The sequence below is a fragment of the Mesoplodon densirostris genome, chromosome 1, assembly GCF_025265405.1.
Source record: "Mesoplodon densirostris isolate mMesDen1 chromosome 1, mMesDen1 primary haplotype, whole genome shotgun sequence".
Taxonomy (NCBI): Eukaryota; Metazoa; Chordata; class Mammalia; order Artiodactyla; family Ziphiidae; genus Mesoplodon; species Mesoplodon densirostris.
The window spans coordinates 191,428,471-191,445,555 of record NC_082661.1 but is presented as its reverse complement, the minus strand read 5'-3'; the positions used below and the strand labels follow the sequence as shown (position 1 = coordinate 191,445,555).

General features: G+C 40.4%; 1 protein-coding gene across 3 annotated transcripts in view; it reads left to right on the top strand.

Annotated features, from left to right (window-relative positions):
- Positions 1-7,067: 7,067 nt before the first annotated feature.
- Positions 7,068-17,085, top strand: part of CCNI (cyclin I) — a 32,295-nt gene continuing 22,277 nt past the window's right edge. For 2 of the 3 annotated variants that reach the window (XM_060113597.1, XM_060113588.1), the window contains exons 1-2: positions 7,068-7,599; positions 14,960-15,116. In XM_060113597.1, the coding sequence (XP_059969580.1) occupies positions 15,003-15,116 (114 nt within the window). In that variant the 5' untranslated portion in view covers positions 7,068-7,599; positions 14,960-15,002. The remainder of the gene's footprint in view (positions 7,600-14,959; positions 15,117-17,085) is intronic. The other variant, XM_060113606.1, reaches the window with a different exon arrangement.

Genomic DNA, 17,085 nt, shown 5'->3' with positions numbered 1-17,085 from the left:
GCAACTAGAGAAAGCTTGCGCGCAACGAAGACCCAACATAGCCAAAGATAAAAATAATTTTTTAAAAAAGATTAAAAAAATAAAAAATATGTTCACAAATTCTTTGATAATGTTCCCTTCAAGTTTAATTCCCTTCCCTTTCAGTACAGGTTGGACTTACTGACTTGCTTCAATAAATAGAATATAGAAGAAGTGATAGTAGAACATGTCCCAGATTAAGCTATAAAATGACTGCAGCTTCCATACTGGTCTCCCTCTCCCTCTCTCTCTCATCACTTGTGATGGAGGAGCCAGTCGCCTGGTCATGAGCAGCCCTATGGAGAGACCCAGTGGCTAGGAACTGAAGCCTCCTGCTTACAGCCACATGACTGAACTTGAAAGCAGATTCTCCAGTCCCGTCATGATTTCAGCTCTAGCCAACAACTTCATTGCAACCTCATGAGAGATCCTGAACTAGAACCACCCAGCTAAAATATTCACAGTTCTTGAGCCTCAGAAACCATGTGAGACACTAAATACTTATTGTTTTACACACCTAAGTTTTTGTGTGTGTGTGTGTGTGTTACGCGGGCCTCTCACTGTTGTGGCCTCTCCCGTTGCGGAACACAGGCTCCGGACGCACAGGCTCAGCGGCCATGGCTCACGGGCCCAGCCGCTCCACGGCATGTGGGATCCTCCCGGGCCGGGGCACGAACCCGTGTCCCCTGCATCGGCAGGCGGACTCTCAACCACTGCGCCACCAGGGAAGCCCCACACCTAAGTTTTGAGGTAATTTGTTCAACAGAAAATAATTAATGCCACATTCAAGTCTATAAAGCCTTTCCTGACCAACACAGAGAATTTTTCCTCTCTGTTTCTTCCCTTGTGCAAGGCTGGGAGCTGATAGAGGGTGGGCCATTTTTAACTGTATTAAGTGAAAAAAAAAAAAAAGATTAAACTCAAGCCTGGCACATAAAGGGTTACAAGCGTTAAGCTAACAATTAGTGTTCCCTATGTGTCACACGTTGGTCCAAGCCTTTTGTAAATATTACCCCATTTAGTCCTCATAAAAACCTTGGAGATATACTATTATTATCCCCTGTTTTACAGTTGATGAAACTGAGGTCAAGTTATATAGAAGATGGTTCGCTTGCTCATGGTCACACAGCTAGTAAATGTTGAATTAAGAAATGAATGAATGGAAGTTTCTTACAAACAGGACCACATATGACTCTTAGAATCTCCTATGGTGCCTGCCCCAGTATTCAAATGGGTCTCAAATATTTACTAAATCACTGTCTGGTAATAGAAGCAGCTTATGTATGTGAGAAAGAAGTCTTGGAACCCTGATTCCCCAAACATAATTCTTTTCCTTCAGTGAGAAGAAGTAAAGATTACAGTAAACATTTGTTGTGATGAGACTAAAAATACACTTTGGAATATGTTTACCTGTCTCTTCACACCTCCCACATACACGTAATGCTCGACAAGAAATATAATGTATTGGTAGTATGATTATGTAAGATATACAAAAATATTTTTTTCCAAATTTACTAAATTTGGTAGTTGAGCATTCAAAACAGTTTGTGAGAGTAAAATGGTGTTATTTTAATTATGTATTTTCCTCCCAAGAACAAGGAAAGAATGTTCCTTTTCGATTTACACATTTCAAACAGTGGCCTCTATTTGACTTCTGGGGCTCCTTTTAATAAAGCATGCAACCAATGATCCCTCCCAGTGAAGTCTTTCTAAATAAGCACCTAAATAGGAGAAACCTAAAGCCAGTTTCTATTCAGAGTTGGTCAAAATCTGGAAAGCATCTGTGGCTTCCTATTTTAGAATTTTTGACTTTTCTTTGAGCACTTCTCCCCACTTAATAGTAAGTAGGAGGTATAAAATAAACAAGGACCTACTGTATAGCACAGGGAACTATATTCAATATCTTGTAATAACATATAATGGAAAAGAATCTGAAAAAGAATATATATCTATATACAACTGAATCACTTTGCTGTGCACCTGAAACTAACACAACATTGTAAATCAACTACACTTCAACAAAAAACATAGTAAGTAGGTGGTCTTTATATTATTTGGTGAATGTGGACTCCTCTTCTCTTAATGTCTATTTGACAGGCTTACTCCTCTCACTTTCTGTCTCTGTAGAGATTAAAGAAAACAAGTATTTTGGGAGCTTTAAAAAGGATCCTTAAGTGTACATAAATGCTAAAAGTAAGTGATTATAATGACAATGAATCACTTTCTTTGTTCCTGTAGGCCTTAGTATTTCTCTGACAAGATAGTACCTTCATAGATTGTCTGCTGGGAACATTACCCTAAAATTTCATTTAAGACAAAGGAGACTAGAAATTTTTGTCATTAGAGATTAAATATAACCTTATCTTCTACACTCATAAAAAGGTAAGCAGTCCATTTCTAATTATTTTTCTTGAAAGATTACAGATAGCAAACCACTTTGTTCATCAACTTGATTCCCTTCAGTTGTCCTAGACTTCTGGAGGGGGTCTCACTTTACATTATATTGCATTTCAGAACAGAGCTTTTATTCTGAGAGCACACTGTTTCTCAGCTTCCTCCTTTTTTTTTTTTTTTTTTGCGGTATGCAGGCCTCTCACTGTTGTGGCCTCTCCCGTTTCGGAGCACAGGCTCCGGACGCGCAGGCTTAGCGGCCATGGCTCATGGGCCTAGCCGCTCTGCGGCATGTGGGATCTTCCCAGACCGGGGCACGAACCCGTGTCCCCCGCATCGGCAGGCGGACTCTCAACCACTGCGCCACCAGGGAAGCCCTCAGCTTCCTCCTTAGTCTGCATATGAAGTAGGACATGTTTATATTTCAAGATTCAATATTCTAGTCATGAAATAAAACAAGTGTAAGAAAATTTTAATAATCTGTTTTCAAGCAAATATCAGCTCTCCAGTAACACAAATATGAACTAGTCACTAAAAACTTTTTTTGAATATTTGTTCTAAGATTAAAGGCAAGCCAAAAATAACCATAGGGTGAGTATTTTTGTTCGAAGACTTCCATGCAAGCCAGTAATACCCACAGGGTGAGGCAGTAAAGGGTAGTGACTAAAAGCACATCAGGCTCTGGAGTCAGACAAACTGGGTTTGAATCCTGGCTCTGTCTCTCCAAGCTGTGTGGCCAGTCTTGAGGATTTACTTTACCTCTTTTTTTTTTTTTTTTTTTTTTTCCGGTACGCGGGCCTCTCACTGTTGTGGCTTCTCCCGTTGCGGAGCACAGGCTCTGGATGCGCAGGCTCAGCGGCCATGGCTCACGGGCTCAGCCGCTCCGCGGCATGTGGGATCTTCCCGGATCGGGGCACGAACCCACGTCCCCTGCATCGGCAGACGGACTCTCAACCACTGCGCCACCAGGGAAGTCCTACTTTACCTCTTTTTGTTGTTTATTTTTATTTTACCTCTTTATCTTCTGAAAAATGAGGATAACAAAATACCTACATTAGAGGAGTGCTGCAGGAATAAACAGAAGAGAATGCAATAGAAGTGCTTGGTGCAATGCCTGGTACACAGTGAGAAATCAATATATTTTAGTTATTATTCTCAAATACCACATAGAAAAGTGGTAGTTTATTAATTAAATAATAAATATTATTTTATTAGTAATCAATTACTATTTTATTAATTAAATATTGTTATTAATATTAATTAAATAATAAAATTATTAATATTAATTAATAATATTATTATTAAATGTTAATTTTTAATTTTAGTAAAATTTTTACTATTTGTGACAAAATATTCCTAAAAATATTTTTTAAATGAAAAAATATGAATTCCTTCCCAATACAAGGATTTTAATGTTTTCTTTATATGCCTTATTTATTTTCTCAGGGAATTTCAAAGTCTTTCCATTTGTTACAACTACACTTAATTTTTTAAAAAAACTACTACAGTTATTAACAAAAAAGAGATGTTGATTAAAAGTAAGGTCTTTGAATAGTAAAGAAAAAGAATGTCCATATATTTTGTTAGGACAACTGGAACAAGTTCCTTATCCACCAATTAATTACTTGTAATTATATTTACAGTATTCTAGATTAAATTGTCACTGGCAATCTCACAGGCAGTAAGACAGTTTTATTAAAACTAAGTTTCAGGGGCTTCCCTGGTGTGCAGTGGTTGAGAGTCCGCCTGCCAATGCAAGGGACACGGGTTCATGCCCCGGTCCAGGAAAATCCCACATGCCGCGGAGTGGCTAGGCCCGTGAGCCATGGCCGCTGAGCCTGTGCGTCTGGAGCCTGTGCTCCGCACGGGAGAGGCCACAACAGTGAGAGACCCGCGTACCGCAAAAACAAACAAACAAAAAACAAAACTAAGTTTCAAAAAGAGTAAGTATATAATGAAGTGAAAACTCTTAAATACCCAGGTTACATTTTCATTGATTCAACTCTTCTGCCAAGCAATTTGGCAAATGGGTATTCATCAAAAGGCGTAAAAGTGTAAATACCGTTGGACCCAGGAATAACCCAGAAAAGGTTACACATGAAGATGTTAATTGTATTCTTTTTGGTTTTTTCCCCTTCTCCCTTTTTTTTTTTTTTTTTTGGTAACAGCTGTATTGATCTTTCAGACAATTCACCTATTTTATGTGTACCATTCAATAGTTTTTAGTATATTTAGTTTGCAACCATCACCACAATCAATTGTAAAATAGTTTCATCAAAAAGGAACTCCAGGGCTTCCCTCGTGGCGCAGTGGTTGAGAGTCCGCCTGCCGATGCAGGGGATATGGGTTCGTTCCCCGGTCCGGGAAGATCCCACATGACGCGGAGCGGCTGAGCCCGTGAGCCATGGCCGCTGAGCCTGCGCGTCCGGAGCCTGTGCTCCGCAACGGGACAGGCCACAGTGGTGAGAGGCCCGCGTACCGCCAAAAAAAAAAAGAAAAAAGGAACGCCAAAACTTTTACCTATCATTCCCCAATTCCATCCCCATCCTCAGTCTCAAGCAGCAACTAATCTACTTTCTATCGATAGATTTGCCTATTCTGGACATTTCATACAAATGGAATCATTATGCTAAGTGAAAGAAGCCAGCCACAAAGGACTGCACATTGTTTTCATGGGTCATTCATGTTACACCATATTTCAGTACCTCCTTATTATGGCCAAATAACATTCCATATTATAGACATACCACATTTGACTTACACTCGTGTTGTTTCACCTTTTTGGCCATTATGAATAATGCTGTTATGAACAGTCACGTACAAGTCTCTGTGTGGACAGGTTTACATTTTTCTTGACTACATATCTGGGAATGGAATTGGTATTATTCTTAAAGTAGTGAAAATCAGAAGCAATTTCATGGTCCTGCAGTGAATGGTATTGTGCAAAAAAATGTTGCCGATGTGTTATAGAAGGAAGACCATGTAGCAATAAAGCCCACGTAAGAAAGACTACGTGAGGTGAAAAAAGCAAAATACGATCCACTTAAAATCCTTCCTGGGCTTCCCTTCCCTGTTCTGTCATAGGGACCTGCCCCCTGTCCCAGCCTTCAATTCTCTGAGGACCAGCCACATTACCTTTCCGAGATTTTTAGAATGTCTCAGCTCGAGTCTTTGCACTTGTTTCCTCTGCCTGTAACACTCTTTCCCCAATTCTATGCCCAAGTGGTTTCAAGTCTCACCTTAAATGTCTCTTCCTCACAGAAACCTCCTCTGATATCCCTGACTAGGCTAGGATTAAGTGTTTCCATAGCAGCCTGCAATTTTCCATCTTAATACTTTTGATACTGGTAATTGTTTATTCAGTCAGTAATAAAATATTGAGAGCCTCTTACATGCAGGAATACAGGGTGAAATAAAACATGCAAGATCCCGCCATCCTAGACCTTATATTCTAAGGAGAGAATACAATGTACAAGTAAGCAAATCAATGTACTGGGTGATTTTAGATAGTGATAATTAGCTCAGTGTTTGGATTGTAAACTCCATGAAGGTGGAAGCTATTTGTCTCGGTTAATTCCAGCTTGCTAGAGCTTATTAGCCCCTGGCTCGCTGAATAAGCTTAAAACAAATTTAAGTGACTTAAAATAGGCATATAAAAGACAAATGGAAACACAAATCAACTACTTCTGTAAATGGTTGAGTTTGAGGGTTTTCTTCTCTTTCAAAACTTTCTGTAATTCTACTCTTCTTTTTATAACTAAAACGATTAAAAGATGAGCAAAATTTACCATAGGTCCGTAAAGGAACCCCAAATAAAACACATTTATATGTCACCACTCACTCGTTAAAGACCTGATAATAAAACCTACTCGGAAATACTCAGATATGTTGGTTAAGTGGATAGAATTCCCTTGGCGCATTACAAAGCAGGTTCCCTGCTGCCAGCAATATAATTTACTGTTTTAGAAGGTGCTTGAGACTATGCTCCCTGCAATTTCCCGATTTCTAATGCGCTTTAGAATCTCCCTCCACCCACGACGTGGCAGCGAAAAAATCCATAATTCTATTTACACGTCAATGGTAAGAAGAGAACACAGAACTTTTTGCGAGGTCTACAGGGAACGCAAGATCTTTACACAACAGATCGCGGCCCTTTCTAACAAATCCTTTTACAAGCCCCAGAGACAAAGACAGGCTGGATAAAACCACGTAGCTCTCGGTTCGGCCAGCGGAGCATCCCTATAAGACCCCACCCCCAAACGAAGCGCTCAGCTGCTTCTTTCTTCCCTGGGGCGCATGCGCAGCGCACTCTCCGGCCACCGCACGCCTCTTCCAGCGAGCTGAGGAGGCGCTTACGTCACCGTGCAGTCGAAGAGGAACCCTTCCGCTCCTCCAAGGAAAACGAGTCCACGCACATTTAGCTTCTCTTAGCCCTCCTCCCACCCCAATGCCAGAGACTTTCCCAGCCCGTTTCCAACAGCCCAGCTTTTTGCCGGACTTCTCTGTACGTTCGCTGGACGGAGAAGGCCGCGGGGAGGAAAACGGCAGAGGGTCCAGAAGCCAGTTCAGTGTTGTTTACAAGGAGTGAGCAAGTCTAGGAATCGGTCCGCGAGGGCGGAGCCGACGAAACCGGCACTTCTTTCTCCCTTCCCCTCCCTCCCCAGCCTTCCCCGCGAGCGGACGCGGTAGCGCCTCTGTCTCGTTTTTTCTTATTTTTCCCCCCCTTTCCCCTTCCTTTTTTTTTCCTTTTCCCCCTTTCCCCCCCTTTCACCATTTCCCCTCGGAGGCGCTTCCCCCGGGCAGGGGCAGAGCCGGTCTCACCCCCCGCCTCTCCCCGGTCCCCGCCGCCCTATGGCGAGAGGGAACCCCCTCCCCACCCGGGCACAAGCGGCGTCGGTTGGAGGAGCGGGACCGGCGGCGGCCTCAGGTCCGGGGGTGTCATGGAACTAATTCGCTGACCGACCCACAGGCCGCAGCCGTGCGTCCCGCTCGAGCGCCAGCGCCCGCGCCCTCCGGCCCGGTTCCCCCTCTTCTCCCTCCTCAGTTGGCCCCGTCCTCGTCCCGCGCGCCCCGTCGCCGCGCGCTGAGGAAAATGAGGTGGTAACGGGCCCCCGGATGACCCCTCGTCACCACTGTGAGGCCTACAGCTCTGCCGGGGAGGAGGAGGAGGAGGAGGAAGAGGAGGAGAAGGTGAGCGGGCGGGAACGGGGGGGGGGCTCCACGCGTCCCCGCGACCTGCGCGCGAGCCCCCTGCAGCCCCGCGCCGCCGGCGCGCGCCCCTCGGCTGAGCCCCACCCCTGCCGCCCCCTCCGGGAAACCTCCGGACGCTCCTCTTGTCTCCTCGCGCCTACAGCTCAGGCACCTGCCCAGTTTGGAAACGGCTCCGCTGGGTTCCCTTTCGGGCCAATTTTCCCGTAGGCGACTAACTTTCTTGCAGCAACAGCAAGCTGCTTCCTAGTGCGCGTTCTAGGGTCCGCGAGCCTGTGCGGTACACAAAGAAGGGGACACACCCCCGCCCCTAGATCTCGACGCCTCCGCGGGACCCGCGGGAACATCATTCACATTGCAGAGCGGGCGGGGTGGGGGAGGAGGACGGATGAATGGGGTGAGCCGCTGCGGGAGCTCGGGGGAGGGGCACGTTTCCCGGGGTTGGCTTCAGTCGGGGGAATCTGGAGAGGAGGTGAGCTTTGAATTGCACCCTGTAGAGCAGATAATACCGGAAATTTGAAAAGAGGGCAGAAGCCCCTCTGCCAAGCTAGAGGTTCCACCGCAGATCGTTTTGTTAGGAGTTGAGAATTAGATGGCAAAATAGTGGAAGGTATCGCTCCGGAGGTAGGATGGAATCAGACTGGAGACCTTTGAATGTTAGGCTAAAATATTTAGCTTTTATTCTGTCAGCGGGAGACACTTAACGATTGAGCAGCAGCAGTGTGGCTTTGGGATGTTCATAATAACACTTGTTGAGGCTTATTATCGGAGAGGCATCGTTATAAGTGGTTTGCAACTTATTGAATCTTCACGGGGCAGGTAGTTCAGGAGCATTTTACGGATGAGTGAAACTGAGGCTCTGTAAGATTAATTTTCCCACTAGAAGGCAGCTAGAACCCGGTGGCCAGAATTCCAGCCCAGGCAGTCTGTGCTATACAGTCTCTGTCCCGGAACAGATTAAAGTAGCGTTATGTGCTTCTGGCTTTTCCAGGTCATTTGTGGCAGAGGAAATAGAAGGGAACGGACACATAGATTAAGAAAGAAGGGACAGGATTCAGATTTGCTAGTCTGGGACCATACGCATCAGAGATTCTAAGCTTTTGGACTAGAAGAAGTTTCTCAATACTGATGAAGAGCAGACTAGTAGAATCAGCGTGTGTCGGGAAGGTGCACCGGGATGGTTTGCAGTTAAACTGAGATAAGTGAGTTTACGTGGCAATGTGGCATCCTAGTATCAGTAGTTTAAAATGGAACTCTAAAATGTTTCTTGGTCAAGATTGGAAGCTTAAAGTGTGTGTACATGTTTTATTCTGATTGTATACTACTTTAAAAATGAAAAGTTTCATTTTTCTGTCCATGTTTCTTCATCTTTGAAGGGGGCTTAATAATAATACAGACTTAATAATTATACCCTCCTTTGTGTTCGAGGAGTTAATATGGCATAGTACTTTAAACAATACCTGGCCAAGTAGTAAGCACTCATTGTTTTTAGTTGTTAAGCACTTAACAAGTGTAAGCTCTTATTATTTATTTGGCACAGTGCTAAACTCTGGAGAGTGTTTGCCATCAACGAACTCATGGTTAGTAGGAGAGACCAGCCTACAAATAGTCAGCTCTCACGGAGCAATTAAATGCAAAAGTAGAATTATGTTCAAGTACATATGATGCAAATGACAACTCTGTAGGAAGGAGAGTGCAAGCTAGAGAAGGACATTTCAAGTTGAAAGAACAGTATGTGGAGAGTCATGGAGGTTGGGATAAAGCAGGGTGTTTTGGAATTATAAGTACCTCTAGTTCATTATTAGGTTAAGGGCATAAAGTCAAGGAGATAATAATAGAACATGAGGTTTTTGTATGGTCACATTAATAAATCTCTCTTTTTATAAGAGGAACTAAGATCCGGAAGTCAGCACCAGTACAAAATTATTAATGGAGTTGGTGTTTTGAACATAATACATACAATAATTCCATGTTAATGAAGTTGTTTCTGTTGTATACCCAGCACTGTGCAGCACTTTTCCTCAGAAGAGCAAGAGGCCCTGTATGCTGATTTGTAACATAGTTAATGCTGTACAATAAGTGTTTTATAAACTATTCACTCAGACAATAAGGTATTTGATAAACATAGAGGAAGAAGTAGAAGCAGCAGTTGAAAGAATGGGAGGAGAAATGTGAAACGCTCAAGGTCAAAGTTTATGGAATATGCCAACCAGAATACAGTCTTTTTGTTTTTTAGTTCCTATAGACTTTTCTGAGCATTCAGAATTCTGAATGTGACCATTAATGGACATAAAATAACAACATAAAACTATAAAGTTCTGTTATTTAAAACAGTAAGTTTATATTTTTAATGTTTGTGTTTTATTCCTTAGCAGGATTCATTTTTCATCTAGCTCAAATAATCTGTTTTAAAACATTAGAAAGCAGGCTTGTGGATTGTTAGTAAAAGAAGTAGAATTCAAGTCAGCGCTTTCTCCACTGTATCATATCATATTTTAAAAAAGGAATGTAGAACATTTTCTCATAAATTATGGTTTCTGTTTTTGTTTTGCTTTTTCTGTGTTGTTAACTTGTAAATAATTTCAAAAAGAAACTACCTGGATTCACTTATTTTCAGCCTTTTACTCCATTTGTTTTATCGAGTCTTCCTTCCCCTCATCTTCCACCCCCTCTCTCTACAGCATTCATTATGGCCCTTTACACCTAAATTTTTCAGTGTGTATTTCCTGAGAATAGGGATATTCTTTTACAGAGTCACAGTAAAGTTACCAACTTTAGTAAATTTTAAATTGATAATTTACTTTTGTCAAATCTGTCCAAATTCTCATTATGTCAGTTGACCCCACAGTGACCTTTATAGCATTTTTCTCTGCAGTAAAGGATCCAGTCTAGGGTAAGGTATTGCACTTTTATTATTCTGTAGCTTAGAAAATCTGGAACATCCCCACAGGTGTCCTCCGTCCTTTTTGTTTCTCACTTGTATTGTTTATACTTCATTTTTTAAAGTTTAAGGAAATTTGAACTTTTTCTTTTTCCTTTGTTACATTTCCCTATTGTGAGCAAAGAATGATTGCTTTTTTTCTTCTGTTGATACAGTGTGTTACATTGATTTCTGAATGTTAAACCAACTTTGCTTTCCTGGGCTAAATCCCACTTGGTTATGGTGTATAGTCCCTTTTTTATGTTTTCAGATACAGATTGCTAGTATTTTGTTGAGGAATTCTGCATCTGTATTTAAGAGATACTAGTCTGTAGTTTTCGTGCTGTTGTCTTTGGTTTTGGTAGCAGGATAATAACTGGCTTCATAAAACGAGAAGGCCTTTTCTAGTTTTTGGGAGAGTTTGTGAAGAATTTGTATTAGTTTTTCTGTAAACGTTTGGTAGAATTCACCAGCGAAGCCACTGGGGCATGGGCTTTTCTTTGACACTAGTTTCTTTACTAATTCAGTCTCTTTAGTATTTGGTATATGACTCTTCAGCTTTTTCTGTTGTCAGTTTTGATAGTTTCTAGGTGTTTGTCTTTTTCATCTAAGTTGTCCAATTTATTTGCATACAATTGTTAATAAAAATTTCCTTATGATCCTTTTTATTTCTGTAACATAAGTAGTAATGTCCCTTCTTTATTCCTGATTTTAGTACTTGACCTCTGTTTTTTCTTGGTCAGTGTAGCTCATGGTTTGCCAATTTTGTTGATCTTTTCAGAGAACAAACTTTTTTGGTTTCATTGATTTTTCTCTATTTTTCTGTTCTCTACTTCCTTAATTTCCACTCTGATATTTATTATTTTCTTTCTTCTGACTTGCTTTAGGTATAGTTTGGTCTGTTTCTTCCAGTGTCTTAAAGTGGAAGGTTAGAGTGTTAACTTGTGATCTTTTTTTTTTCTTGTTTATTGAAGTACAGTTGATTTACAACATTATGTTTCAGGTGTATAGCAAAGTGATTCAGTTATACCTATGAGATCTTTTTTAATATAGGCATTTACAAGTATTGTTTCCTGTAAGTTTTAGTATGTTTGGTCTTTTTTATTCATTTCAAAGTATTTTCTAATTTCCCTTATGATTTCTTCTTTGACCCGGATTCCTTTTTTAAAAAAGTTGTTATGGGCTTCCCTGGTGGCGCAGTGGTTGAGAGTCCGCCTGCCGATGCAGGGGACATGGGTTCGTGCCCCGGTCCGGGAGGATCCCACATGCCAGTTGAGCAGCTGGGCCCGTGAGCCATGGCCGCTGAGCCTGCGCGTCCGGCGCCTGTGCTCCGCAACGGGAGAGTCCACAACAGTGAGAGGCCCGCATACCGCAAAAAAAGTTGTTATATCATCTAAATATTTGAACGTCTTACTAAGGGCCTTAATTATAGAAGATTGAAGAACAAGAATCCCTTGAACCTGATCTTATACTTCTTTACATGATTCTATCCTATATGTTCCTCTCAGGTCCCCCACCTATCCTACCCTAAAAGTAATCTTCAAAGGAATCATTGTAAAGGAAGAGTCATTACTAGGGGCAGCCACCCATTGGGGTATGCTGAGAAGGCTGGCAGATCCTGGTGAGCCACCCTGTTGAGAGTAGCTAAAGGGACGAAATAAGTAAGTTTTGACAGGAGTTAATTACAGACCAAAATTAGGTTTAGAAGAAGTTCTTAGAACCTATGAAGTTCAGTCTCCATCCAATATAGGTGTTTCTTCTAAATACGTCTAGACAGGTGAACATCTAGTTTATACTCTGTTTCTGAGGTTGATATTTATGTTTGCATTCGATGAAGTTGTAGTGACTCTGTTTACCTAATTGTGGAGAATTTGAGAAAAGTACCAGTGCAACAAAATTGGAATCTCAGAACATCTAAGCAGAATGTAACAGTAGATAGAATTTAACAAGATGACTTTTTTCAAAGGAAAAAAATGCATTTAAGGTCCTGAACAAGGATGTAACGTGCCCCCCCCGCCCCCGCCCAAAGGCACCAAAATCCCATACAAAGGGAGGTGGGGCAGGTGGAGGGGAAGTTCACCTAAGAGTTACCTTAGAAAGTCTTAAGAGTTTTAGTTGAGCATTAATTTTATCTGAATTGATAATGTGGTGTAGCCTTTAAAAAAATAGCTAATGATCTTAAACTGCATTACTGGTGCTAATTTAGAAGAGCAAAAATCATGTCATGTGAGAAACTCTTGAATGGTTTTTCAGCAATGCAGTGGATGAACTAGTGAGCATGATAGCAGCCTTTAAACATTTGAAGAATTCACCTGTGAAAGAGATTAGACTTGGGTTTGTTTGTTTTGGTTATGGTTTTTTGTTTTTGGCCCCAAGGGTTGAAATGAGCCTTTGGTTGTGTCTCTGTTTCATCAGGATACTGTGCGATGGGCACTGTGAGTAATAAAAACATGATATTCGTAGATATGACTGCAAGGGAATTTATAATTTATTAGGGGAGATAGTTCTTGGAAGAAATTACCTTTGAGTTGGACCTTTCAGGATAGTTATTATTTTCCACTTTCTAAGTTATTTAACTTTTTTCTGCTTAGTATGAAAAGCACTTCATGCTTGATATAGAAAAATTGCAAAAACCCAGGAGTTTAAAGAAGCAAAAAGAAAAAAAAATTACAATCCAGTTAACCAGTTTGCAGTAGGTTGAATAGTAAGTGAAGTATGTGGGGTGATAAGTAGGAAAGAGGATAGTAGCTGAAGTTGGGGCAGAGGGAACATGGAAATTGAAGATTAGGTTTGTATTTTTTGTTTTTTCCAATTTTAAATTTTTATCAAAAATTAGGAACTTTTCATATGTTAATTCTAGACATTGAATTTTTTTAAAAAGAATCCCTGGAATTTGAAGCATATACGTAATACAGGTCCAGAGTTGAAAAAAGGGAATAGTTATATGAGGTCTATAATGAAAAACCACATTCCCCTGCTGCTTGGCTTCTCCACCCTTTTCTCATTCCCCAGAGGTTAATCACTCTCAGCTCTTACCTATTTCTCTTGTTATTTAAGATCATATTTTCAAGTAACTTACCTATTGCTGTGTTTTTGATATTTAAGTTTTAGAAATTATTTATGGTTTTCCTCTGAAATATAAAGATGAGACTCTGATTCTGCCTTCTCCCAACATCCCTCATCCTACCAGTGTAGTTTTATTACAGCGTTTGTGTTGAAATCTCTCTTCAGTATTTTCATTATTATTGCTGTGTAAATATTGTGGTATTATGTTTATTTTTTGCATAATCTCTTTTTGAATTTAATAACCTTTTCAGTTGCTTAGCTTCATCAATCTAGTTAAGTCTTTTCACATTCTTCAGCAGCTTCTCAATCCAATTTTCCATACACAGTCAAATCTCTATGGTTTCCCCTTTTTTTTTTTTTTTTTTTTGCGGTACACGGGCCTCTCACTGTTGTGGCCTCCCCCGCTGCGGAGCACAGGCTCCGGACGCGCAAGCTCAGCGGCCTCATGTGGGATCCTTCCAGACCAGGGCACGAACCCGTGTCCCCGCATCGGCAGGCGGACCCCCAACCACTGCGCCACCAGGGAATCCCTGGTTTCCCTTTTTTTGAAGAAACGTAGAAACGTCTCTCGGACTCTGAGATGCCTTGTACTGTGTTGCTCTTTAAACTTGCTGCTCATTTTAGAGTGCCAGTTACTCGACTGTTGAGCTTTCTAGATCAACATCGTCCAGTAGAACTTACTGCATTGATAGAAATGTTCCTTTCCTGCACTGTCCAGTGCAGTATCCACTGGCCACATGTGACAGCTGAGCACTTGAAATGGGGCTGGTGTGACTGAGGAATTATTTTTTAATTTTATTCAATTCTAATTTTAATGGCTACATGTGTAGCTAGTGGACACTGTAGTGGGAGCACAATTCAAGATGGTTTCATACTTAAAGGGGGGGATTGTCTCATACTGATTCAGTAGAAATGGGTGGGATTTAATGTAATTGATGTAACTTTTTTTTTTAATGAAAAGAGGGTTTAGCCCTTAATCTGTGTACATTTTTAAGAGAAATATTTGGGACAAATACTCTAAGAATTCCTAGTCTAAAAGGCCTGTGACTTAAAATTTTTTGACACAGTGATAATATGTTTTGATCAAAGTCCTAAGTTTCTATCAATTATATGGTCATGTTTTTATTCTCTTTACAACTGAATTTCAGATTTAAAGTGAGAATGTTTTAGATAACTGATGATTATGGTAACATTTTAATATATGATATCTTAAAGAGCTGTAAAATCCTATATTGCCTCATAACATTTTAATTTTGTTTTATGAATTGCTTAATAAGTACCAACATATTTATATTATGCTACAGTTACTATATATATAATTAAATATAGAGCATTGTTTTATATTTGATCTTATAGGTAGCTACATCAAGCTGGGTGGCAGGCAGATCCAAAGGATATCATGAAGTTTCCAGGGCTGTTGGAAAACCAGAGATTGTCTTTCCTGTTGGAAAAGGCAATCTCCAGGGAAGCCCAGATGTGGAAAGTGAATGTGCCGAAAATGCCTACAAATCAGGTAATGATTTCTCTTTTCACTCCAGACAGGTGACTTTTATTAGAACTAAGTGTACTACTATCATATGTAATAGCATCTTGACACTGTATTGGAGAAATATGTACCATTAAAGATATGCTCTATTCTTTACTTGAGAAACATCTCCTTGTTTCATTCTGAAACAAAACAAAAATGAACTGTTTTTGTTTGTTTTGTTTTATCTGAGTTACACCTTTAGGAAGCTAGGTATGTCCCTTCTCTTTTCTTGTAGTACAATACTTAGAATAATAAGCCTTCTTTATTTCTAGATATATAGTTTGCCGCAGAGGCTGAACACAGTCAAATCCTTGTCTTTAGTGATCAACAACTTTCTCTTTCATGAATATTTATAAGGAATTCACTTAAACTACTAACGAAATGTCAATGTTGAAAGCTTCTAGGGAGGTAATCAGCAGCTGACCTCTCAATTACTGTTGGCTGTATGCCTTTTAGAAATTTCATATAGAGTTATTTTTTCCAAATAACTATGAAATTTGTCTATCCCAAAAGTTTACTATGTAACATGTCTTACACATCTTTTTATCCCTAGTACCTAGCATTGTGTTTGGGATAAAAAGTAGTGGCCGAGAAATTTTTGGTATGTGTAGGCAAATGACAGTATCTAAGCTCCTCCTGTGTTGGTTTAGGTTAATCTTTGCTCATAGGTTATTGATATCTGAATGTGTTTTCTAATTCCAACCTACTTTTATCTTCTTTCCGACAAGCTAAAGAAATAACGTTTTCCATTTACTGTTATCTAATTGTCATTTAGTGAATTGAAGATTAGTTAGCCTGAAAGAATGCCTTTTATACTAGGAGCATTTGCATGTGCTATCACATTTAATATCTCATTTAATCCTTTGAAAAAGACAGTAGTCCCAATTTGTTCAAGACTTCAACTAGTAAGTAGTAGAGTTATAATTTTGAACCTGAGGCAGTTCTCTTCCCATTATACGTTTTTCATTTTTTATTTTTGTATGCTTGTGTGATTTTTAGATGACTGGGGATTCAATCATTCAGTAAATGTTTATTAAGTATCTGCCATATTCTGAACACTATTCTAGTAAGCCTCAAAGCTTTATTACAGCTGCTTTTAGAACCATTTCTTTCATTTTTCTCCTACTATCTCCTTGAGTCAGCATGCAACAACAATGATATACTTTTATAACATGGTCTTCGAAGGTGATAGTCTACCAAGATTATAGTATATTGCTATATTATCATTTAATCTGGCCTATTTTTATAGGTATTTTAACAAGTACTACTAAGATGTTAGACCAGAGAACAGAACACTATCAGAACTCCTAAGAGGGATCTATTTAAGGTTTTGCCTTTAGTAATGTTAGGTAGAAGCCATACTTCTTTTTTTTTTTTTTTTTTTTTTTTTTGCCGTACGTGGGCCTCTCACTGTCGTGGCCTCTCCTGTTGCGGAGCACAGGCTCCGGATGCGCAGGCTCAGCGACCATGGCTTATGGGCCCAGCCGCTCCGCGGCATGTGGGATCTTCCCGGACCCAGGCACAAACCCGTGTCCCCTGCATCGACAGGCGGACTCTCAACCACTGCGCCACCAGGGAAGCCCACCATACTTAATTCTTGTAAAATGTGTGTGGGCTTGGTCTGGTGGGTATAGGAGATAAGATAGAGATGGGAGTAAAGAGCTATAGGGGCTTGAGCCACTGGACAAAGTAACCCCAGGGACACTTCTCTATTCTAGTTCTAATTCTTTTTTCTTCTGTGACTCTCAGGGACTGGCTTTTCTACTTCCCTTTCCAATATTGCTTCTAACCATGATTTCTCTCCTTCTTGACTCCTCCTTGCATAAGAGAAACAATCTTGTCTCTAAAGTTTAGTGTCTAAACCATATATGTATCTTTTCCAACTTTCCTTTTTTTGGGGGTGTGCTGGTTAAAACAGAAAAATAAAATATTTTTAAGCTTTTTTCCCTCTAAT